This window comes from Poecilia formosa, unplaced genomic scaffold (genome assembly GCF_000485575.1).
Source record: "Poecilia formosa unplaced genomic scaffold, Poecilia_formosa-5.1.2 Scaffold94, whole genome shotgun sequence".
Taxonomy (NCBI): Eukaryota; Metazoa; Chordata; class Actinopteri; order Cyprinodontiformes; family Poeciliidae; genus Poecilia; species Poecilia formosa.
Window position 1 is genome coordinate 1040518 of NW_006800033.1, and position 26002 is coordinate 1066519.

A 26002-nucleotide genomic window follows, 5' to 3' on the forward strand; every position below is an offset into this window, starting at 1 on the left:
ATATGAAACAGCACATTCACTGATAAAAAAAATAAGTAAAAAGATTTATGCTCCTCAAGACACAAAGAAAAAGCAAATCCAATTAAGTTTCCATTAAAATTTTAGTCTTAACTATAAGGTAACAAATGGTCTTTTAGTGCCGAGCGATAGAGAGCTCTGTGCAATTCATGTTTTTCTCTGAACTAGAACAGAACCTTGGACGCAAGTGCGATAGGATGCGTCAGCTTGAAAACATGCTGCAGAAATTTTGAAACTGAATTTTAGCAAAGACATAACAAATGTGGTCACCTTTTTTTTTTTTGATTGATTTTTGTTTTTAACTCCTCTTGTTCCTGTGTTCTCAACATCCACACTCTGAGAATGAGTCCCCCGCCCTCGGGTGAAGCAAGGCTTGTTCATTTCCGTGCTCAATGTCCCAGCAAGCCCTGATGGGGTTCCATGTCGCCCCTGTCCTCCACCTCCGCTCCTCCCTTCACTAACAATCTCAAGATCTCCGCTTTTCAATTTCCTGCAGCTCTGCAAGACAATGGAGTGCTGCATCAAAGGCCTGCATCAGCCATCTGATAGCTCACTTCAGCAAAAAAAAAACAACAAACAAACCAAAAAACGGAAGAAAAATCATTCTAACGGACTCTCATCCTGTTTTATTTAGACTGCACATTATTATCTTGGAGTTTTCATTTTCTGCAAGTTCTCTAATGTGGGCTTCAAAATTCAGAAAGTATGCTAAGGACCTCAAACTGAACCTTGGAAAGACAACAAATGACCTACATATACATATACTTATTTTTTTATTATTATTTTTTTTTAACAGAAACATCTGGGCAGAGTACAAACCTGGAAGGCAGAGGAGACCTCTGAGTCAAACAATGGGCTGTGCTAAGATCCTGTAGGACTTCCAGATACAAACCATCAAAACAGCAACAGAAAACCTACTGGACAAGAAATCCTAAGGTCCCGTGTGTGTGTGTGTGTGTGTGTGTGCGTGTGTGCGTGTGTGTGTGTGTGTGTGTGTGTGTCCTGGTTAGGTGGATCAGTGAGTTAATTTCTGACAACTTGATGGAAACCAATGGAGAAAAGGTGGCTGATCCATTTCTAACACTGTCTCCAGAGCTACTCTTTGTGAAGATCTAGCTGAGAGAGTTCAAACCTGGAGTCGAAACTGAACATATATGTGTTTGCATGTATTTTATATTTATCCTCTAGATTTACACTGTTTTCATAACACTGTTTACAGTCTGTACTGTATATGACCAAGAAAGCAACCCCACGTTTACTTGTTTTCTTTTTGTACAGTCAAAATAACAGGGAAATTATGCTCAGAACAAGATAATAGAATAATCCAGAAGGTAGAAAATTACAACTGGATCCGTTTAGACTCATTTCTTTTTGGTTTTCTCAGTGTTGCTGTTCCTTTAACAATAGATACATACTGTCAGCACTGTCAGTCTAACATTGCGCTCCTGCTGCGCCTGAAAATGACTTTCAAATAGCTTGATCAAATTAATTGGCTTTACTGTTGGACAGATGAGGATAGATACACCATTAGCTATTCAAAGAAAAGATTGACAAGAGTTTTTTTTTTTTTTTTTCTTGTTGTTTTATAATTACAAGGGCTGAAAGGAGAGTGAGGGGTAGACAAAGAAAGCTGGCCAGGGAAGAGGAAGAGAGAGGACACACTCTGCAGAAATGAGCCTGCTTTGTTTCCTCTCCCTGGCACGAGTCAGATGTTCTGCCATTCTCCATCTGGTGAAGCAAGGCTCCTTTTTCTCATTCAACACAAAACCTATCATTTGTACATTTGTGGATAGATGGGAGACCAAAGACAGGAATAGAAATTCTGAAGGACTCCGAAAAAGAAGGGGGTGTGGCGGCAGAATGAAATGTATTCAGCATGAAAGCATGTCTCCTCTGCTAATAAAATGTTTACGAATAGTGTACGGTTACTTTTTGTGACAACAGTCACGAAAAGTAACCCTAACCCTTTGCCGCAAGATGTTGCCGCCACTCGCAGGATACTGTTATAAGCAACTGAATACAGTGGAGACTGAAGAGGCTGAGGTTGAGGTGAAGCACTGTTGTTGCGAATTTGCTTACAGAGCAGCTGGTTGCATGAAATTGAGAGGTGTGGCAGCGACATGGACCTCATCTTAATTGGATCTGTCTGAATTCACCAGCAGTTAATTTACTGCCTCCATTAGGAAAAGCTTCAGCTTTGTGATAAATGGCCCAATCCAACAGTGAGGTGTTCTCACTGGGGTTGTTTTGGTCATTGGTGATAATCTCTGTGATAAGGATGTTAATTTATTGCCAGTATTACACAAGATACAGAAAGGATTTATTCTTCTTACCTAGATATTTTTATATTTTTTTAAGTTCCTTGTGTTTTTATTATTATTATTATTATTATTATTATTATTATTATTATTATTATTATTATTATTATTATTTCTAAGATACGGGATTCAAATAAAAAAGAATCTACATCACTAACTGTCTTTATTTCCCAATGGAAAAATTTATTTGGTAACACTTTATTTGAAGGGGATTGAATAAGACTGAGATGACACTGTCATAAACATGACATAACACCTGTCATGAACATGAATAAGCCTTCATGAATATTTATGACTGTTGTCATAAAGCGTCATTCGGTAAATTATGACACTTTTAATACAAAGTTGACATGATTCAAAATGTCTTTGTTATGACAACTTGACATTAACCAAGAAATCATTACTGATATAAATTTGTTATAAAAGTATTACTGATTGCACTTTAAAAAATAGATAACTTTATGTTATTAAAGGTAAAGTTTAAACAGTAATGATTTCTTGGTTAATGTCAAGTTGTCATAACAAAGACATTTTGAATAATGTCAACTTTGTATTAAAAGTGTCATAATTTACCGAATGACGCTTTATGACAACAGTCATAAATATTCATGAAGACTTATTCATGTTTATGACAGTGTCATGACAGTCTTATTCACCCCCCTTCAAATAAAGTGTTACCATTTATTTTTGCAAAAAAAAAAAACTTTAAAGAAGTTACATTGATGCAATTCAAACTTCACACAAGCCATTAAAAACATTTTTTTTAAAATCTGATGCAAAGGCCACGTCCAGTATAATAAATAGAAGGATGATTTAAAAAAAGAACAATTACAGAAATCTTGCAGCAGCAAATGCACCAATAAGCTGAGTGGTCAGCTGCATATATTCTACAGAATATCATTTTAACACTACATTTTATTATATCTTTTTTACACTCAATTATCTTTTGCTTCTCTATTTAACAATTACTGGAGTGAAACTTTGAATCGTACAGATTCACTAAAATACAGTATATTTCAACTTTTGCCATCATTCTCTCTCCTGGAAATGACACAGAAAAGAAAATCAAAGGTATGTAGACCATTCTCCTGTAGTATCTTCTACCACTTATCTGTCTCGAATGAGCGAGGTAGATCAATACTTTACTCTGTTATGCCAGCATAAATCTTTTTATGCTACATGGCTACACTGGTACTCAGAAAAAAAGGCCTTTACCAGGCTGTGTTATCAGAACAGTGTTGGTTTTGTTTCTTTGTGGTTTTTAAGGCTCTGTTCTGAGTTTTGACACCTGCGTGATAGATTGCATTTCCCCACCCAATGATACGGCCTCATTTACTTTCATTCTTCTCTGTCTTAGCTTTCACGTTTTTATTTCACAATTCTCATTGTATTGTGTGTGTGTGTGTGTGTGTGTGTGTGTGTTTGTGTGTGTACTTGTTTAATGATCCTGTTCAGAACCATTTTCATTTACTAGTCTTCTGAAGACTAAAAGGCCTTATTGGCACCAAAACACGGTCCTAATATGGTGAACCCCTTTGTTTTAGGGTCAGGTTAAGAGGTAAGGTGGGGATTAGACTCTGGTTAAGGTTATCATTAGAAAAAGTAGAAATACGGTTATCAAAATGAATGGAAGTCAATATGGGGTAGAAATAAAACTGTGTGTGTTGGTATAAGTATGTACTATTTACTTATTCATTTTTTTTAACTCAGAGAGACTAGTTTTTACTTCTATCAAAGTTTTTAAGTTTTTTTTTTTCTAAAATAAAACAGTTTGTTTCATAAACGAGGTATTATTTTCATTGTAAAACTAAATGACCCTCACTGACTACTACAGCATTCTCAGTATAGCCTAAGCCTCTGCACTGGTGCTCAGTTTTGGTTTTTAATCCACCAAGAAAAGTCAACAGGAGATAAAAAAAANATAATAATAATAATAATAATAATAATAAGGCCTGCTTTTACTAAACAAAAATCTTGAATTCTATGAATACATTTTTTATGTGATCCATTTTCATTCAATGTTTTGTTTGCCAATTACCTGACTAAATATTTACACTTTGATGCAAGGATCAACTAAAGTGAACTTACCGAGGTGGTTGGACTCAGAGATGAGGGCAGAAGGATCACCTTGATGCCTCTTTGGACATTTTCTATGAACGTTGGGAGACTGACAGCTCACTGGACAGATTATACCCCCTCTCACCAGGAATGAGTTGAGTGAGCTGTTGATTTCACCCCTCAACCATTTCTTTCTTTTGGAGTTTCAACGCTTTCACCTTTTAGTACAAAAACAAACTGCCTGCCTGGGGCAATTACTCACATAACACACCAAAGTTCAAAACCACCCAGAAGATGTTTTATCCACTTTGACAAGCTGTGGCTTAAAATAACTTCCTATAATCAATTTATGCTTTACTGTAAAGCAGTGGTTCTCAAAAATGTGACCCTTTTTATTGTTTCCCCACACATTTTAAATATGCCTCACTGGGATCAAATACTGATGGTTGGGGGGCAAATTTACCACAAAACATTTTTGTTTATCTATTTTTTCTTTTTAAATAACATAAGTATTCAGTACCCCGCCTCTCGCCCGGAACGTGAGCTGGAGATAGGCACCAGCACCCCTCCCGACCCCCATTGAGGGACAAGGGTGAAGGAAAATGGATGGATGGATGGATAAGTATTCAGTCAGTCATCGTTACCAACATAGTGAATAAGAACTGTTTGGCTGATTTCTGAGCTTACAATAATCCTCAGCAGGCTGACTGAGTTAATTACTCAATATGGATTAATAATTGGCAAGGGAAAGAGGACAGAGCAGTAGTTGTGTTTTGATCTAAATGTACCAACCCAAAGTAAACTGACTGGAAAAACACTTGGAAATCGAACCATTTTACAATGGATTTAAATAGCTGCTTGGCAGTTAGCGCTACTAAAAAGCTACAGCAAATTCCTTCTGAAGTAAAGAATAATTAGGAAGGCAGGTCTGCCTCATATAAACCAGAGGAAGCACAAAGTGTGAGTTTACCTTCTCTATAATGAAGCATGAAATGCACTCTAAAAAGGAATTAGTTGAACCAACTTAATTGAATTGCTTCAACTGGTAACAAGCATTTCAATTAAGTTTATCCAACTTAATTTATTAAGTTTAGCCAATTCAATATATTATAATCATCCAACTCAATTTGTTAATTTTTTAAACAAATTTATTAAGGATGTTTAAGATGACAGATTTAAGTCAGTCTTACTCAAATCATTTAAGTTTCTTCAAATAAAAAAGTAAATTAATAAAGGATCTCTTTTTTTTAGCTGAGGCAGCCTTTATTTTATTTATTTATCTCTAGTGGCCTTTATTTGATAGTTAATTGACAGGAAAGTGGAAAGACATGCAGCAAAGGTCGCCAAGGATGAGAATCAAACCTGCGACTGCCACGTCGAGGACTAAGGCCTCCATATGTGGGTTGTGCTTTACCCCTGCACAACCACAGCACATCCAAGGCAGCCTTTATTTGAGCATAGTTATTCAGGAAAGGGGTTACTGACAGAAAGGAAGACCTGCAGCTAAGGTCATCAGGTTGGGCATCAAACCAGCGAAGGCTGCGTCAAGGACTAAGTCCTCCTTATGTGGATTGTGCTCTACTCCTGCACCACCGCAGCACCCTGGTTGGTACAGAATCTGTCCCTGGTAAGCTTGAGTCATGGTGTCAGACATATTGAACTTAATTCTTTCAAGTAAAGTCAAAGTAAAAAGGTCCTTTAAGGAAAAGATTTGTAACTTTTTGGGGGCTGCAAACTTCTTAGTTTAGTTCCAAATTAAAATATTTAGTTGGGAACTACTTAAAAGTTTGAGTTGACTTTCTGTAGAATTAAGTCAAAGAGATTTTAAATGTTTATTAGAACAAATTAAATTATTTGAGTAAGAGTGACTTAAATTTGTCATGTTAAACCCCTTTATGAATTAAGTTATAAAAACTTAGCAAATTGAGATGGAAGGACTTGGTGAATTGAGTTGGATGATCATAATAAATTGAGTTGGTCAGACGTGGGACACGAAACTGGCATTGAACTCAATTGTTTTAAGTAAAGTCAAAGTGAAAAGTTCCTTTAGGTTACAGATTTGTAAGTTTTGAGTTAAATGAACACAAGTTGTCATAGCAAAAGCAAAAGAATTAAGTGAAATTAATGTAAACTAGTCCATAAGAATGAACTGCAGCCAACTGTGGGTTGGTTCACTCTTGACTCACAGCAGACTTCCAGGCCACTTCAGAGAGCTAGACCCTCATTTATTTTACTACAAAAACTTCAGACATGTTTTAAGATGTGGCATTTGAATTATCTGGATGCAAATGAAAGCATTAATTTAATTACTACTTAATAGTGTTGTGTAAAGTTTGAAAGAAAAAAGAAATTGTGGTTTTCTAAGTGCATTACCAACTGTCTCCCAAAAGATTTTGAAGATGGCAGTAAAATTCTCTCCAACTCAAAGATTCCAGACAAAGCTGATCTGCAGATGGAGTTCTCAGAGTGACCAGGTACTTCACTAGTCTTTAAAATTAAAAATTAAAAAAACACATAGCTGGAACAACAAACAGAAGGACAATTCAGGTGTCCCAGAGAACTGCATCTCTGAAGGTAACCTCATCCTTCTCTGCTGTCATGAGAAAACCAACGGGTGAAGTCGTTTTGCCTCTACAAGAAGGTCGACAACCTCACAGAGGGCAACTGGGCAGAGTGCAGCCGTCCATGTCCTGGACCATGGAGTGTGTGACAAAACTGAAAACAAAACAAAAAAAACAAAAAAGAAAAATGTGCTCTAAACCGCAGACAGCAGGAGTGTTTCTTTTGTGAGACCAATTTGACAGATGACCCAGCAGGTGTGACTTCTGTCTGCAACCACAAAACAGAACAAGTGATGTGTTTTACAGCCTTTACTGTTGTAGCCAACAACAATAACAAAAAAAAAACAAAAAAAAAAAAACATATCTATTGTGTAGGGCTCCAGTGAAACCATACATTTGGGGTTTTAATTTTATTTTATTGTTGTTACCATTTGAAATAAATTATTTTAAAGGCTTTCAAAAACAAAAATTGGGCTCAGACATTGGGATTTCTTAAACTAATTCAAGGGTAGATTATATTGAAATCAAGAAGAAAACTTAGATGTCGCTTAGTAAACTACGCGTCTGCCACATGCTGTTTGTAACCACAGTCAAGGTTAATCCTTCCAGGTTATTGAATTTTGCTTCTTGGAGCAGAAGGGAATTTGGTAACACTTTATTTGAAGGGGTGTGCATATGACTGACATGACACTGTCATAAACAGGACATAACACCAGTCATAAACATAAAGAAGTCTTTATGAATGTTTATGACAGTTGTCATGAAGTGTCATTTGGTAAATAATGACACTTTTAATGCAAAGTTGCTCTAAAAGTTTCATTAAAATGCCAATCTTGCATGATTTTGTATATAATGACAATTTAATGCAAAGTTGGCATTTTTAATAGACTTTCAATGCAACTTCTAGAGCAACTTTGCATTAAAAGTGTCATTATTTACCGAATGACACTTCATGATAACCGTCATAAACATTCATAAAGACTTCGTCATGTTCATGACAGGTGTTATCTCATGTTTATGACAGTGTCATGTCAGTCTTATGCACAGAAGTATGTGCAGAATAATTATTCAATTTAATGCACTAAAGTCACAAATTGTACATTAAAAATTGCCATCGCTTCTTACCAATACACACTCCCAACACGGTTGTTGTCTTGTCGGCCATGACAGTCTTGAAATCTGATGTTTCCACTCAGTTCTGGACATCTAGGTTTCTTCTTCCATTTCCACTAATAAACAACCAGACAGCAGTGTTGTTTTAGTGGTCGACTGAGGCACAGCATGGAATAGCAAACTGCATGTCATGAACTAAAGACGACAGAGGACGGTTACTCTGGCCAACCCCAATACCACCTCATTTGGGATTGACAAAAATGCTGAAAACAAAGAATAACAATATTAGAGATGTCGTTTCAGTTCTCCTTTAAGCCTGATCTTAGGTACAATGGGTGTCTGCCGGCCTTTCATGAACTGGGAATTGTTTCTTCATGAAGCAGCTTTGTAACTGAAAGATCCGCTTCCTGTTCAACTCTAGAACCATTTAGAAATCACCTATAAACCAGCAAACTGAGAGCCATGTGTTCTGATGAAAACATAAGCTACAGTCAGATCTGTGCTTGATTATTCTGGGTAAACATGGAGCAAATGAGAGAAGTTGAAATTAGAGAAACAGAATCATTTCCAAACACATACTATTTGTAATTTATAATCTGAAATCCCTGTTTGAAATATTTTTTTGCAATTTCTGAGATTCAAAACTGACTGGCCGTGGCCCTGTTCAGAGAACAAGGCAACAGGCTCCACATTGTTCAGTCCAAAACTCTAATCACCAATTATCCAATTAAATTTTCTCTAGCAAGAACGTCCAATTACACAACACATAATCATAACACAACGATAGCTACTATGCTATTTTCTAGCCTGTGCCATCAGCTGGATGAAACTGCATTTTTTTTTTTTTATTCATAGGCATTCTGTGATGACAGAAAAAAATATTCTGGCCTGCTTTTGCACATACATGTGTGTCTACATGTGTGCATCCTGGTCTCCAGACAGTAAACTCTATTGTGTTTGTAGCACAAACACACTCAACCAGTCTCACGTATCTACAGAGAGAGACTGTCATCTGTTTCTCATGTACTCCAAGCTGCTTTAATTTCACAAGACAGCTAATTGCAATTAGGATGCATAGGGCGTTGAGTTGGGGAAAAAATAAATAAAAAAAAGGAAGCAATCAGCGCTGATTGTAAAAGCTTGAGCTTGATCAGAGAAAATCATCCTGCATGGCTTCCCTCTGCTCACCAACATCTGAGTCAGGAGTGACAGCAGAACAGTCTGTTTTTATTGTGATTACGTCCGTGAAAGCGGCTCTGATTTCAGCTCTCGGACAGATTCGAAAGGATTAGGGCAGATTTGATACCGCAGGGCCGACCCATTTATGTCCTCCCTGCCCGGAGAAACGCTCAAAGACATTTCATAGGTCAAAGATGAATCTGTTCACTGTGCCTTCTGGACTGAAGTTTGATAGTTGAATCTTTGCTGCTTTTTAATGAAAGACGATTCATGTGCAAAGAGAAGCTATTTCAAGCTATTAATATTAACCACAGCTTCCCATTTTGAATCAAAGAATGAGTATTTAAAAAAGGGCAACTATGGTTTTATTTCAATCTTGTGTGATAAATATTAAAACAAAAAAAAGAACAAGAGAATTTTCTTCAAACTGAACTGACTACTTTTTGTGTATTGTGTCTTAGGAGGTCCTTCACTAAAGGGAGAAGTTCAGGGTCTCTCTTCAGAAAACACTAGTAAGATTGTGATCATTCCTCATTTTGTGTTGTTTGTTGTAGCACATCTTTGGATTAAGAATAATTTCTGCTGCTCAAGGCTCTCTGAATCTCAGTGATCCACCACTCATAGCTTGGAAACAACTTGGATTAATCGACACTGCCACCTAGTGGAAAATCAAAGAACAGCTTCAAAAGAAATTTATTAAAACATTTTTATTTCAGCTTTGAATTTAGTTTAAAATGTATACATGAGCGAAGAAAAATAAAGCATTCAAAATGTATTCTCTAGTGATTCTAAATGTTTATTCCCACTCAAGTGTTTGAAAGAGAGTTCATGTAGAAGAGTCCTGTGTGAATATAAAATGTTCAGCGAAGCTTACGCAACACCAAAGCTAAGTTTTCTGCTTTGACTTTCAATGAAGCTGAGGAAAAGCGTATCATACGTGCAGCGCAGGGAAGACCTTGGGCATAAACAAAGCCGTCTCGCTAATTTCAAGCATGATCGATGAGCAATGGGTTTTTAAGCTTCTATCTCACTGGCCCGCCAGCACTAATATGACTTAACATGCGTGGAGTTAATTTTTTATATTTTTTTTAAAAGGATGTGCTTATTTTCAAGTAGCTCCGACAGTACGACAAATGTTTACCATATCCCTCTAAAAATGTTGAGGAAACAACAAGGAAAACGGAGTAAGAAAAACACACTGAGCTTATCTATGTCTTAATCAAACAAGTCTGGGAAGAAGTCACTGCAGTACTGTTCAAATGTGAACTCCTCGACCATAAAAGGAACATCCTTCCACTTTTTAACTGTGATCCTTCCGTCGGGTGTCTCCAAGGCAAAGTTCTTGATGGCGAGATTTGGAAGTATGGCTACCTTCCTGTATTTCATTTCAAATCCCCAATCCTGTAGATGAAAACAGAAGTAAGCCTCAGAATCCAAAATAACCACCATGAACTCTAATGATGATTTGTATTATTCAGCAAAGTGCCATCTGTACTTTGTTGCAGTTGCCATTATTACAGCTGACTGTGCATCCAGGCTCCCAGTCTTCAAAACGTCTCTCCAGCACCACCTTTCCACCCAATTTGTAGCGATTCCTAAGAAAACATAGACACAACATTCAGTTGTTTCAGTAGGGTTTACTTTGGACAACGTGTCTTTGGGAAGAGGTGAACTCACTTAAAGTCAGGATTTACATTGACATAGTGCGCATTTTCAAGGAGTTTAAAGTCACTCCCAGATGCCACTTCTGCAAAACAGTTTCTGCACAAGATCCTGATGCTAGAAGCAGCATGTCGGTTCTTCTTCTCCGTTTTACGATCCTGTAAAACTTTATTCATAATAATGGCCTGTGTTTGGATTTCATTGATCTAGAAATGCAGAAGAAGAAAAAAATATACAAAAATTGTAAGCAGCAAAGAAAAATGTAGCAAAAACAAGGAACTTTTGTTGCATCCTCACCTTTCTGCGGAACTCATGCTCACTCATGCTCTGGACCCTAGCAATGGCTTTTCCAGTCAGCTCTTCCAGGTATTCGTTGATGTACTCTCGGCGGATCTCCCGTCCGCCTTTTTGGGCGACCACTGAATACTGGCTGTCCCGTGCTCGGGCACGCCCACTGGCCTGCTGCTGTGCGATCTCATTCGTAAGGAGTCCATATCGTACCACTAGGTTGCATTCAGGGATGTCGAGGCCTTCCTCAGCCACACTGGTGGAGATCAGGAGGTTCAGTATACCATTCCGGAAGTTGCGGATTGTGTCCGCCTGCTCATTCTATAAAAAAAAGCATAAAATAAATAAAAATCCATCTTTGAAAAGTTGCTAAAGAGAAGGAAAAGCTTTTTGTTTGATTGAATCTGTCATAGACACACCTGTGTCATATAAGTGATGCCATTACCAGCCCCTGTAAGGATGGCAGCCTTTATCCCCGCTTTCTGCAATGTCCTATTCTTCTGGACCCAGTCGAGGAGGCAGCGGGTGCTCCTGCGAGTTCTGGAAAAGAGAATGCCCCGAGACTGGACATCTGGACCGAACTGGCCAAGCAGCGTGCTCTCAAGTTTTGCCATTTTTGGGTTCTCGTAGCGGGGATCTGCAGCAAAATTCTTCAGCTCCACCTGATTCTCTGTAGCAAAACCAAAAGCATAACACAGATACATATGTTTGTATAACGAACATAGAATTTCAATGGAGGCAGAAAAAAACTAAACAAGCTCAGAATTCCCACCTTGAAAAAGTCCCACCAGGAAGTAATCTGTTCCATCAATGGCCGTAATGACTTTTGTGTCGTAGAATTCCTCCAAAGAGCGATATGCATCCATCATGCGCAGCGTGTCATTGATGAGCAGAGCGTCATTATACTGTCTAAGATGGAGTGCACATTGTGCCAAGAGTCTGTTGTCCTGGCTAACTCCTGATCCAAAAAGATACATTAGTATAGTCAATGAAATGGGATGCCTTCTTCTAGGATCAAATTGCTTTTTTCCAGTCTAAAAAAACAAATGAAACAATTAAACTGAACTCAAAAGTCTTACCTCGTTGCTCCAGAATCACAACATCTGCCTCATATTCTTGCGTGCCACATTCTCTGAGCCTCACGTCAGGAGGAAGGCTCATGAATCCGTGGATCTGCTGCATCATCCACTTGATATGGTCTCCAAATGGGTCCTTTAAGAAAACAGGTGCATCTTAGGTCAACACAACCTGCTTTTGTGTGTGTGGCGTTGTATCTTGTACCCTTCTCAAACAAAAGGGTGGGCATGGAGTGTGCCTTACGGGGCCCAAAGCCCAGTCCACATGAGAAGAAGTGCTGATTTCAGTTTAGGACCAAGGTGTCCTAAATCTAACCTTGAGTTTAGAGCCAGGGTTAGAATAGAAATTAATTACAAATGAATGGGAGTCAATGTAGAGTCTTTGTGAAGATAGAAAAACATACTGCCTTGTTCATGTGCGTGCGTGTGTGACATGCCACCCTGGGTGGTGTGGAACATCATCCGTTAAAAGGGCTTTGTGTAGCAGATATTTCACCTCTTTGTGACCTAACTTCCTAAATTAGCCAAATACTGAACACGGTTTGTCTGCTACGTTGCAGATCACAAAAATGTGCTTACTGATGTTCTCTTCTCCACAATGTCAAAGGTCTTTTGGGGCCGGGGCACCTTCTCCTCCAGCTCAGGAATGTAGTTTTTAGTTGAGACAATAACTGAGTCTAAGTTGGCACAGATCTGAAAGATGGAGAGGGAGAAAAAAAAAAGAGTGTGTTTCAGTAGGAGCTACTGATGGGAAAAGAGGCAAAATCCTGAATTTTAGTTCATCTGACCTCCAGCACATGATTCACAGCCTCTTCCAGGACCTTTGCACCTCCTGTCCCAGGTGATGCAGTGAGACCCAGGATCTGTGGTATCCGTCGTTGTCCTTTCAGCTTTTTCTCCACGTAGCATCTCATTATTTTGTTGTAGACCGACTCCTTGTGGGTGTGATGGCACTCGTCGATTATCAGAAGAGTGATATCTGAGTGCAAACATAAATGGAGTATGTGGTTAGGTTTGCTCAGCACCATAAGCACCATGAAGTTGGAAGTTTCCTGTTCAGCTTCACAGACCTGAGAGCTCAACGTGTTTTGCCTCCTCCTTGTTGAGCAAAGCATTATACAGGATCTGAGCTGTGCAGATGATCACGTCATTGTCCTGCACCACTATCCCAAAGAAATCCTTCTCCTGGCTGTCACCGCTGACTTTCATGAGTTTATAACCACTACCCAGGTAAGGCTCAAACTCTTTGGTGTAATGTTGATCCACAAGATGAACCTGTGATTATGAGTGAATTAGAGTAGTAAGTAACCCCAAAAGAAATGTGTTTAAATACATACATACATGCAAAACGTGTGTTTCTCTTTCTCTCTTTTCATTGCTTGAGTACCTTGTTGACCAGCACCATCACTTTAGCATTTGCCGTGGTCTCCAAATGCCTTCTGGCTACATAGACAGCAGCTCGGGTCTTTCCGCCTCCAGTTGGAAGCCAAATGATAACATTTTCTCCCTTCAGTGCCCTTTCAACCACTTCCTTCTGGTAGGAACGTAGTTCAAACTCTCCCATCCTGTGCTTAAGTCTTAAAAAGCCTCTAAAATACAAGCATTCCACGAGGGGAGCATAAAGGATTTAATTATTCTCATTAATCTGTTAGAAAAGTAAGAGGCTTTTAAACTTACCAATTAGATGTAAGAAAGGTAGGTTCTGTGCTTTCAGCTTCGTCTTCTCTACTGTCATTTCTCAAGGCAGGTTTTAAATAGCTTCGAGTCGTGACGTTTAAACTGGAAAACGAAAGTAAAAAACATCTGATCCAGTAAGCTTGGCCCTACTGAGGGAGTTTCTGGAAGAGCAACACTTTACAGTCATTATGCAATGACACAAGAAACCTGATCCTAACTCAGAGAGGATGTTTTTTTACAACCTCCATTTGAAATGAAATATTTTCCTCATATGTACCTATGGATTCAGTCTACATTTATTTATGTAATATGTTTGTCGGCAGAAGTTCAAATCTATTAAACGTTCTGCTTCCTGGTCAGTTTGATGTACCCTAACCGGGCCCCTCTCTTGTTCTTACACCAGGAAAACAAAACCTACAGCAAGTTTCTGCTTATTCATAAAACATCCAAGTCTCTGCTTGTTCCTGCAAATTGTTTTTATTTGCTTTAGTTACTTTCTGATTTAAAAAAAATGCTTCAGTGCCATCAAGTTCAAAGAATAGTCAAAGTATAAACAGCGATAACAAAATAGGAATATTTGGGTACATTTATAAACAAACTGCACTGAGCAAACTGATTTGACTAATTTCACACACAAATCTGGAACTAGGATAAAGAAAAATATGCTGTATTTACTTAGCACCTACTGCTACTTAGACCATGAGGTTCAAAAATAAATATCGTCCTGAATGCACTACTACATGTTTAGAACAGATGTTTGATAGAGTAATTACAATAAAAGCTGTACGGAGAGCCAAATGAGGAAAAAAAGTAAAAACAAAAACAAAATGTGGAGTAATTCTCGCACAAACTTGATTTAATCCAACCTGGGGTGCTTCAAATGTTTAAAACTGCTAACATAGCTGGATGGCCACAACAAACAGTAAGACTTTGCATGCAGACCCTTAACAGTGGTGCGTGTTTGTTTTTCTTTTTGCTGTTGGGAAAGTGAAACTTGTAGCCTTGCAGCAGAGAAGACACACCTATTTAGTTAACTGTTGCAGTTTCTGATGTATAAAGGCTGAAACATTTGTTTTAACGCAAATGACACTGGATCATTTTGTAGTTTCTTTCAAAGTATCCATTGGCACTAGGGCTGGGCGATATGAGGAAAATCTCTCCCACTTGAGGCATGGACTACAGCTTAAAATTGATAATAAATGCCTTACAGATTCAATAATTGTCACACTCTACTAGAAAGAAAAAATTACTGTCTATACTTTTTAGAACCAGAATTTCCACAGATGATTAACCTCTTGGAAGACCTCCAAGTTAAATCACACAAGTTGAGGCTTTTCTTCAGGGTTAATTACTGAGTGAGTCAGAGATGGAAATCACCTGAAAACATCAAATATTTACATAAAAACATATTTATTGTCGTGAACAGTTTTACAGTAAATGGCATTCAACTCCAACTGAAGCCTTTTTTTTTTTTGTTTTAAGAGATTGAAATGCAGCATAGGTGGATTTAAGGTGAAATTGCGTTATTGAAAACCCTGAATAATGCAGCACTGACATCACTTCAACAAAGCTCTTAAGTCATTCAAGTACAAAATAAAAGATTATCACACACATACAGTGTCAATGAAACATTCAATACGCTGAATCAGTCAGCATTTGACATTTACTTCCCTGAAAAACTAGATGCAGCTCAGGAAGCACTTTGACACTGACCAATAAAAATAATAATAAAAAAAATGTTTTATAGGTAAATAGCAAATGCATAAACAGCAAAAACAAGTGGTTTTTGCTGTTACGAAAAATGTAAACTGTTACGCATTAACACCTACTTCGGGTTGTGTGGAGTCAATATGATGTGAGAATTAAACCAAAGTCAAGTCTTCCTGCATCTCTTCTCCCCACTTTGTTTGCATCTTCATCTCAATAATTCAACAAAAAAAAAAAAAAAACATTGCGTGTTATGTTAAACACATTTCTATTTATATATAACATGTTTGAGAAAACTGACTACAAAAAAAAACAAAAAAAAAACTAGTCGGTGCCATCACCTACTATTCACCAATACAGGGATTTTTAAAGCTAATAATGACAACTTGTAGTGAAGTATCTGGTACAAAACCTTGTTAATGATGGAATGATGCTTGGAGAGGTTCTTTTAATATCATGAAGGTGCGTGATGTTCTGATCACAAAAGCGTTTGTTTTTGTGATCAGAAAACACAAAAACAGTTTGGCACAGGAAATATTTGAAACCAATTCCATGCCTGGAAGTGAGGCCAAACATGTCCTTTAACTTCAGAAGAAGATTAATTTGTCTGGAGTAAACAATGCCTTAAAAAGCTGTTTCCCTAAATGATGATAAAACTTATTTCTCTAGAATAATAATATAAAAAAAAGGACCACGAGTACTTGAGGAAAACTTTTTTTCCATGTTATAACAAACAAAAATCTATTTACATTTTTTTATTAATGACTGATTCAAGTGGACTCAGTATTTTGAGCGAACTTTCACCTCTCCAAACAAACCCTCTGAGAAGGGCAACCTTCATACCTGTGAACTGGCTGGGATGTTCAAGTGTCTTTCAGTAACAGAAGGCAACATGGCTTTAGGTCCCAAAGTCCAGTTTTCTGACATACACTGGCTCCTGTGACTTGTTTTATGCAACCAAACCATCATTCAATGACATAAATATGAATCAGTAAATAACACAACAGAAGCAGTTTTAAATCTTGGACCTGTAAAACTTTGGTACACTCAATGAGGCATGAATAATTCACATTATTCTCCCACTGAGCTCTGGGAAATGCCACAAGATGACTTGAAGAAGATGTCAGTTTGACACTGTTGATGCTCAGCCGACTCTGATGCCTTTCTTTTCTCAAGTCCCACAAATCCTTTCCAAAATGTATTGTTTTCATACGTTTTTTTTCTTACCCCAGATATGACGAAAGCTGGCAATTTTTTTTTTTTTTTCACATAAGCTATAGTTCATTTCTCTATCAGGCCTCCGTCTTTTAATTTGAAGTAGAAGAACTTCTCCAACGTGTTGGCACTCTTGCAGTACTCGCTGTCTGGGGGGTTGTACTCGCGACAATTGCTGATGATTCGCTGAAGATCCGCAATAAAGAGCTTCTTGGTTACATAGTATCTGTTCTTGAGTTTCTCTGTCATGGTCTTCAGGTCTCAATGTAAAAGTAAAGAAAAACACTTAATAGTGCTTAGGAAATACAGGAATTCCATAATAAGACACAACATTTATACATTTGCTAATTCTAAGCCAGTCCAGCAAAAGAAGTGGATTAAAATATTCTTTGAAAAAAAAGAAAAACTTCAAGATCTATTTATTACATAAAAATAGAATCAAAGGAAATAGTGAAGGATTTATTAAATAAACCAATAGGACATGCCGTTTTAAATTTGTTTGATATAGTTTATATTTCATGAAATACCAGGCTTTGGACATTTAAAATAAGAATAAACATATGGATGATATTAATCTATTAAAAAGAGGTAGATGCTCTCTTACCAATAGGAAAGCGGATGACTTCATAGTAATCAGGAGCTTCAGATTTCTTCACTGGTTCCATGAAAGGCCAAGCATCAGGATGAGTCTGACAAGAAAATAGAATAAAATCGAATTGCCACAGAGCTTCAAAAAATGTTTAGCTTCATAACTCCACACTTTTCTAGACCCCAAATTCCAGATTTTCTCGATGGCTTTAAGAACATATTGGACCAGTGAATATAAAACCCTGAAAATGCTTGTGCTGCAGTCAAAAAATGAATTGCAAAAAATGAATTATTCAAAACACAATGATTTTCACTTTATGAGAATTACATAATGTGTAAAAGATTTAATGAAACAACGTGACAAATCTGACAAAGTCAAATTAAATTATATTGAAACTTTATTGTGGCAATCACAAAGCTCCATATGTATGTCAGGCATATTTGTAAAGGGCTGGTTCAGCAACCTTTGACCTTTCTGTCAATTTTCCAACTTTAAACTCAGAAAATTCTGTATCTAAGGAAAAATGTAACACTTCCTCTACAATATTAAATCAGTCATGAAGTGTAATTGCATAAGAAAGGTTCTTTATTTTCCTTTCCTTGTGCGTCATCACAGGACACAACAAACTGAAAAAGTTAAGGCACTGCATGTCTGAGTGGCACACCTTTGGTTACTGTAATGCATTACTGATAATGTACTAATGCTACCACAAAGGAGCTTTTATGCACCAGCTGTCCTCATTAATTATTCATTGGTTAGATGATAAATTGTGTGCTTTCTTTAAGAAACAAAAACTTTGCAACTTCTTAACTGCTTCTGAAACTGTTGAAAGGTTTCAACATTCAGGCTGCTGCAAAATACTAAAATTGGCCAACAATGGATTTGACAAAACAAACAGTGGAAATGTTCAATGTGTTGTCATGGTATAAAACTCTGAGGTCTTCTATTTTACAACCCAGAAAACAAAATACTGATGGTAAACTTTAAATGGAAGCGGTGATATAAGCATAAAGTGGTTTTCCAGTTTGGTGTGAGCAAAGGAGAAAAATTATGCAGCAAGTACTTTGTATTTTTAAAAACATAATATCAAGGATTTACAAGTTTATTCCAATTTATCCATCAAATTAGGTGTCTGCAGGGTTTACCCGATTTTTGTAAAAGATGTTTTTAAAGTGCACACTGGTGGTTGATGATTTTCTTCACCGAAATCCATCAGTCGTTCTTAGTCTTAATGCATTTATTGAATAGAAAAGAAAATTTAAGATATTTTTAATTCCTGAAAACTGACCAATAATAGTGTACGGATTGGTGAACATGTGGTTTAAGGAATATGCTCAGAAAAAGCAAACCTTTGGTATTCTATATTTTCTTCTTTCCAACAATGAACCAGTTACAGAAAACAATTCATACAAATTTTATAGTTTTCAAGACAGCGTAGAACCATTTTTATTGGTCCCAGTTTGGTAATTTTTGTTTTCTGTTGGCAGGTGATTCTAACCTTTATTTGTGCCAGAAGGTTCTTCAGCATGTTGTAAAGCACATCAGGGTCCTTCACCTCTTTCCTGCAGAAGATCAATGTTTAAACTAAAAATGATGCAGAAGACTATCTACATGCAAATAAAAGATACAAAAATTGGGTAAAATAATCAACGCAGCCTATAGAAGGTGTTTACCCTTTGTCCTTGCTACTGGGTTTCCAGCCTGTCTCTCCTGAAACGAATACAGATCTTAGTCATATGATGAATAATTTAATTGTACATGTCAGCTTACACCTTGTACACACTCACTTATTCCAGGGATGCTTTCCACTGGGATCTGTCGCACGCCCTCTTTGAAGCAGGTCAGACCTGGGTAAACCTTTCTGATCTGACTCTGTTTTCTCTCAATCAGCTTCTTTATAATCTAGAATGATCACACCAAAATTGGATATAATAAACATATTACAAACACAGATACACTCAAAACTGGCATTTTTTGGCAGTAAAGATTCTTATCCTTACACACCTCCTTCTGTCTTTTAATAATGTGAGAAAGCTCTGTGTAGGGGATCCTTGGGTTTAGCTCGCACTCCATCAAGGTTGCTCCCTCATAGTCTTTGATATAGCCCAGGTATCGACCCTTGGGGACTTTGATATCTTTGGAGAAACCCTATGTAGAAAAAAAATAATAATATTAAAGATAAAAGGAGACATGAATCAACAGAAGCACTGATAACGGAGTTGCTGTGCCTCCAGTACCTGCTTTTTGAAGTAGCCAATGGCATACTCATCAGCATAAGTGAGGAAATAAAGGATGTTGTGTTTAATGTGATACTCCTTCAGGTGGTTCATCAGGTGGGTGCCATAGCCCTTTAAAAAAAAGTAAACACAGATACGTTGCTATTATTTACTGAGATGTATGACAAACGGATGCCAAACAAAATATATTGCGGATCTTCCCACACTGTATTCATGTAGCGCTTTTACAAACTAAACTTGCCAATTCCTTTGAATCTTGAAAATGTTTTAATTTATCTAAGCTGATGTAACAATTCCAACTTTGAATAGACCAAAATGTTTTCTCTTTTTCCTAAAATCAATATATTTTACTGGTCTTGTTAAAGTCTGGATTTAAATCTGATTGAGATGTTACAATGTGATTGTTACTACTTGAAAAGTCTCCAATGAGGCTGGATAAAAAAAAAAATAAATAAATAAAAAAAATAAACTACAGAAACTTTAAAGAGCGTCAGAAAAACAAAAGCAGCGTGGAAGTTAGTCCAGGTCATAGTTACCTTGACTTGTTCATTGGACGTGACGGCACAGAACACTATCTCTGTGAAGCCCTGAGTGGGGAACATCCTAAAACAGATGCCTCCAATGACGCGGCCATCTTTAATGAGGGCTAAGGTTTTGTGCTTCCTGTGAAAACAGGGATTGTTAGGGAAGGTGGAACACACAGCTTTGAGCGAAACACAGCGTCTCCGCAAAAATGAAATAAAAAAAAAAAAAAAAAAAAAAGATGACAAAAAATAAAGTAGGAGAACATTTACTTACGGGTCAAACACGAGTCGTGTGATGTACTCTTTGGGCATGCGAGGTAACTGATGGGAAAATACGTTCTGAAGGCCAACAAGCCACATCAGGATCTTCTTGTTGGACTTTTGGGAAAGGGAGTTTCCGATAACGTGGAACTCAATGATGCCCCGTCTCTCTTCTAGTCTGGCCGTCTCGTCACGAGCAGCGTTAGGTGTCAGCAGATTAGTCTAGAACCATTAACTATGTGTTAGCATTTCCAGTTTTTCATAGACATACAAACCACGCTGGATTGCAGTCATTTAACACAAAGGGAGAAATATTTAGTAGATTGCTGTAAATCAAACGATACTAATTGCTGAGCAGGTTTATGGGGACAGACCTCCGGTCCGAGCATAGCAGCAGGATCAGTGATCGTCATCATGACTTCATTCACCAACTCCATAGGAATGTCCCCCATCACACGGATCCTCTTAGCGTCTTCCAGCGTCAACGCCTCTGGAAGTTTGCGTTTGTCCCCTGAAGAGGAAGCGACATTTTTCAGGTTAAAACAACGATTAGGCTTTTTTATATTGTTCATTTTTGTGAGAATATTTTCATATTTTAGGCCAGACTGCTATATTTTATGAAATCAAATACATTTTTGTGCCGCACTGCCTTTCCAAATAATAATGTTGCTACCTGGATTTAACTAACCAAATAACTACAAGCCCAACTGTTTCTAATTTCTTAAACAATCACCTCTAAAGACAAATCATGTTGTCTTGGAAAAGGTGTTAGACTGTTTAAGACGGGTCAAATCATCGGCGTCAAGCAGCGTAAACATCTACCTGCAGTTCTTTTCTGTTTAGCCAGGCAGAGTGGAGCTTTGAGCTCCAAGAGTAAACCAAAGGAGAGTCCGTCACTGACCTGTGATGGGCTCTACGCCTCCCGTATCCGTGCTGCCCAGAGAAGAGGAGCTGTTCAGACATTTGGACAAAGCAGGAGACCCGGACGCTGAAGTAGGACTGATCACTGCAAACAAAAAACCACACAGTTACAAATCCACACAACTTTGAGAGCAGCATAACTCTGCACTTTGTGTCTGTTAGACCAAATATATTAAACCTTATATCATTTCCACATAGCTTCTGTTTTTCTAATGTATTCGAACCAATGAATACTCAAATTCTAATTTAACGGTACTGAGAAATGAGGTGAGGAATTTAAAGAGGTCTCAAGAGAATTTGAAATAAGCAATCCTGCTAGGTGAAAAAAAATAATGTACAATTGGAGGCAACTTTTAGGATGCACAGGTATGGCCATTAAAGCAGAAAGCAGAAAACCCGGACATGTCATCACAGGACCATTAGTGGGTTCTTAAAATGTGCTTTATTCTTATAATGTCCATTTTAATAAAATAAGTGACTCCAGCACCACCTCACCTGTCTGATGTCCAATCTGTGTGCTTTCTGAAGCAGGCATGGTGAAGTCAGCCTCCCATATCGGTGAATTTTCCCCGTAGATTTCCTCTTCCAGCATCGACAAGAACCTGGAAACAAACATAAATGAGTAACTTATCTATAAAGGATGATATAGACTGCAACGTAAATATTCAAGATTAAATTCATTTGTAAACGCAGTGATTTTTGAAAAATTAGAAATGTAAAATTATACCGAAACTCATCAACAACCCTGTTGCATCTACAGTCACAGCTATAACAGAAGCCACATGGCGGCATCGGAGAAGCTGCTCTTACTTGGGAAAGTGCGTAAGGATAAGTGTGCGTTTTTCTGGCAGCAGTTTGTCCTTCTCCACTCTAAACTTCTCCAGGAGCTGGCGGCGAGTAACGGTGAAGATGGACTTGAGTAAGTTCCGGCCAAACACCTGCGTGGTCTCGTAGCGAGGCAGGCTGTCGTTACTTTGCGGGACGTGGCAGTAGCACAACCACCTGGCAGCAATGGAGATCAGAACGTCTGTTAAGCACAGAACCTAGCATAGATCAGGAAAATACACACATGCTTTCTCGTTGTAAACTCCTGCACACACCTGGTGTAGTCCAACTTGTATGCTGTTGCATCGTCTTTCTGCGTGCGCTGACGATACTGCGTCGGTGTCTCAAGCTTCCAGTAATTCAGACATATGAGAAACATCTTTGAGAGTTCAAACATGGTCTGTCTCTCCTTTGGCGCAAGGTGGCTGAACTTGTACTGTACAAAATTCAAAACGCCCTGCACAACAAAAAGGAGGACAAAATTAGCAAAACAAAAACTGTTCTTGAGACTTTGTTTGTTATAATAAGCTTTGTATTACCTGCTCGATGTTGGGCTTTTCAAACGGTGGACTTCCCAGGGATCCCTCCACAACTGGCTGACTCATCTGCAGGATGCATTTCCTCAGTAGCTTAAGGGACACAAGGGGATACATTGATCACAAAGCTGTCTACTGTAGCAATTAAAATCATTGCAGCTGAACTGAAGCACTGGCTTACCTTGAAAAGGTAGAAGTACACTTGCTTGGTATCAGTGTCCTCTTCTTTGTGTACAGACATGAAAAGGTTCTCGACGTCAACCACCATCCCCAACAGCCTGTTAATCTCATCCTCAGACACGTTCTCCAGATGGGACACGTGATCAGCTGTGGGACAAAACATCAGTATTAGTATTCAGTCTCCTTACCGAATATCTGCTAAGTTCAAGGTGGATGAAAAAAAAAAAATCAATGAAAGGGTTTTGTAAATAGATATTCTTTTTTTATCTTAAATATAAAATCCATCTCCGCTTGTCCATCTGACACTAGTTTTTAATATGGCTTAAAGAATAAATCACCATCTGAGAACAATCCTGGAAAATGACATAATGAAGCAAATGAAATGTACGTAAAATAGTACCATGAACAGAACCATGTGGAACCCCATCCTTAAGATTTATCAAAGACTATTTATATCTAAATAATGTATTTATATATACCCTAAACTTGTGCATCAGACTCGCATAAAAGATGTGTATCCATATGAGACATTTCTGGTTGTAAAAGGCAAAATAAAATAAAAAAAATACAATCATCCGAAAACACTGTAAGAATATGTTTTTTGTTTGTTCTGTTCTCTCCCCCCCTCTCCCCCCTATGTCCATGAAACTGCAGCAGTAATTTGGGTTAATCTATGAAATACATTGGGATGATTTAACTGGAACCCACTTAAACAGATAATCTCTGCAAAAATAGAAATATAATTTCTTGTGTATGGCTTGGTAGGGGGGGGAAAAATAACCAAATCCACATTGCAGGTTGACCAATTCTAATTTCGGAAATGTAACTGGTGTTTAAATGCACAGCGCTCTGCATGTTATTCGGAGAAGGGGTCTGGTTAGTTTGTACCCAGTGCATGTCCACAGCTGCGGCAGGGCTCGCTCAGGCTGGCTGCTTGCTGCTGCAGATCAATCCGTGTAGCTGAAGGGGGGTTCGGGTTTTTCCATCCATTGCACTTGCATGTGTCACTGGCCTGAGAATAAAAACAAAACAAACCACATGGGCGACTTAAATTGCACACCAATTCACGTTTGTGCAAGCCAATAATTGATATCAATTAAGCTAGCCGAGGAGAAATATCCTTCCACAGGTTTGCGTTTATTTTAAATGCCCATTTCTCTGCCAGAGTAGCTAGCTACAACGCTGTACAGCTACGCCGATAAACTGTGTTAATAGTTCGTTGTTATATAGGGTATATTACATATGATACAATCACACCATTGCTTTGTTGTTGTAAACTTTGGCTAGCCATGTTAGCTACCTTGCACGCGGAGAATACGCCAAGTTTTTCAAGCTTTTTCGCCCGTGGAAAAGCTCGGACTTGGGCTTTCTTCTGGCTCGCACGCTGTTGCTGGCTAAGTCCTGGTCTAACCGGGTCGCTGTTCCCTGTACCGGAGCCTGCTGCTGCAGCACCGGACCCCGCTGAGCCACTCGACTGGGCTTGGAGAAGCCGGGGCTGTAAGGCCTGTGTAGCCGGGTCCGACATATCCACGCTGCGGATACAGACTCCCTCCGCTACCGATTAGCTCATACGCTGCCTTTAGGTGCAGTCAGAAAAATGAGTTTTCCATAAACACACCTAAAAGTAACTTTTACCTCGAGATTGTGTTATATTCAGATAATAACGGAATCTCACGCTTAATTTAAAAAAAGTCAAATTTTATTTGTAAAAAAAAAAAAAATTATCCGCTAAACTGAGATTTGCAGCAACCTGCAGGTTTTCAAATCCTTACCGGCCCCTAGTGGGAAAAGAGGGAAACTGCAACACAATTACCGTTTTGAATGTGGACATGAGCAGGCGATGAGTAAAAAAAAAAATACTTAAACTTACAAAAATAACATGATCGGATGGCTTTTATTTAAAACAGGAAAGCAAAAATTTTCAAACTACTGCAAAAATAAGTCAAACCTGTTTCTTTTAACTCTCTAGAGTCACGGGACTCGGATAGAGAGTCACTAAACTCTCTTTAGTTTGATATCTTAATATGCATACTCTGAAAAATGTAGCATTTTTCGAAGTATCTAATGCGAAAACTAGCCGACGTTTCAACTGTTCTGCATTTCACCACACAACGCTGGGAGTTTTAGGGCAATATTAGCTGCTTAATTACCCTGAATTTTTCCTGAACCAATCTTTGCTAGGGAAGTTGGTGGCCATTTTTTTGACTTTTTGCAACATATATGTTGCAAAAAGTGTGGGCGGGGCATCGTGGTATTTCACCAAAACAACCAGTGCCAACTCTGGTTATTCCAACATCTTTGCACCTATACAAATCGTATATCTATAAAAGGTGAGGCTTTAATGTCATGTACATTTTTAATGCTAAAATTAGAGCATTTACTCCATAGCTTAAATAAATCTACCATCAAAAGTGGATTTAGTCTTCGAAAAACAAGTTAACAGTTAATATGAAAAAAAAAAAAAAAAAATCACTCAAAGATGATACCTTCGGCTCTTTTATTTGTAAAATTACATTTTCTTTCCTCCTTCTCTACACATCTTCTCTACCCGATACCCACTTTACAGCAGCGAGCGCTGTTCTGGTGCAAGTTCTTCTGTGCAAGATGGTGATGCCACAGCAGGATGACAAGATTACTAAAACTCAAGCCCTCCTTGAAATGAAAGAAGCAGAGGATAACATCTCAATTCACAAAGCTGATGAGACAGAACCAGTGCATTTAATACCATGAATCTCCAGAGGAAAAAAAAAATTAAGACATGAAAAATAAAGTTGACAGAATACAAACAGATTGTGTTTTTTTTGTTTGTTTTTTACAGTAACTACAGATTGATTACAAACTTCAAAAGTCTGTTACAAATACAGAAATATGTTTTAAATGCAGTTGTGATTTTGGTCAAGAAAAAAAAAGAATCTTTACACATCTCCCATTTTACACTGATAATTCAGAAACATTACATTAATGCTAAAATTACATACGGGTGAAATTGTTAATAAAGTTGCATTTACTGTATATGTTTGGATAACATAGATAAATGATTGTAAAACCTTAAGATAG

At 37.9% G+C, this 26002-nt stretch overlaps 2 protein-coding genes across 2 annotated transcripts; both read right to left on the reverse strand.

Moving 5' to 3' along the window:
* Positions 1-10027: 10027 nt before the first annotated feature.
* Positions 10028-14060, reverse strand: dhx58 (DEXH (Asp-Glu-X-His) box polypeptide 58). The gene is made up of 12 exons (XM_007558112.2): positions 13951-14060; positions 13661-13862; positions 13344-13548; positions 13062-13252; positions 12853-12966; positions 12277-12409; positions 11970-12155; positions 11617-11867; positions 11207-11518; positions 10925-11115; positions 10743-10842; positions 10028-10648 (listed from the first exon to the last, which is right to left on the reverse strand). Exons 2-12 carry the CDS (start codon positions 13835-13837, stop codon positions 10463-10465), a joined length of 2046 nt encoding a protein of 681 aa, XP_007558174.1. The 5' UTR covers positions 13838-13862; positions 13951-14060; the 3' UTR covers positions 10028-10462.
* Positions 14061-15343: 1283 nt separating this feature from the next.
* On the reverse strand, positions 15344-24535 carry kat2a (K(lysine) acetyltransferase 2A). The gene is made up of 18 exons (XM_007558113.2): positions 24246-24535; positions 23834-23957; positions 22947-23092; positions 22769-22858; positions 22505-22686; positions 22215-22406; positions 21900-22006; positions 21385-21489; positions 20858-20994; positions 20497-20705; positions 20235-20361; positions 19699-19809; positions 19466-19609; positions 19249-19363; positions 19135-19171; positions 18960-19023; positions 17477-17561; positions 15344-17132 (listed from the first exon to the last, which is right to left on the reverse strand). Exons 1-18 carry the CDS (start codon positions 24468-24470, stop codon positions 16939-16941), a joined length of 2394 nt encoding a protein of 797 aa, XP_007558175.1. The 5' UTR covers positions 24471-24535; the 3' UTR covers positions 15344-16938.
* Positions 24536-26002: the final 1467 nt, after the last annotated feature.

Coding starts and splice junctions, on each gene's coding strand:
- dhx58 (XM_007558112.2), bottom strand. CDS start 13,837: ATGGGAGAGTTTGAACTACGTTCCTACCAGAAGGAAGTGGTTGAAAGG. Junction 12,967..13,061: donor CTGTGAATCATGTGCTGGAG/GTCAGATGAACT, acceptor TCCATCTTTCAG/ATCTGTGCCAACTTAGACTC. Junction 12,156..12,276: donor TGTGATTCTGGAGCAACGAG/GTAAGACTTTTG, acceptor TTTTTGGATCAG/GAGTTAGCCAGGACAACAGA.
- kat2a (XM_007558113.2), bottom strand. CDS start 24,470: ATGTCGGACCCGGCTACACAGGCCTTACAGCCCCGGCTTCTCCAAGCC. Junction 23,093..23,833: donor CAGCTGTGGACATGCACTGG/GTACAAACTAAC, acceptor TTTGTCCCACAG/CTGATCACGTGTCCCATCTG. Junction 22,407..22,504: donor TACAAGTTGGACTACACCAG/GTGTGTGCAGGA, acceptor CATTGCTGCCAG/GTGGTTGTGCTACTGCCACG.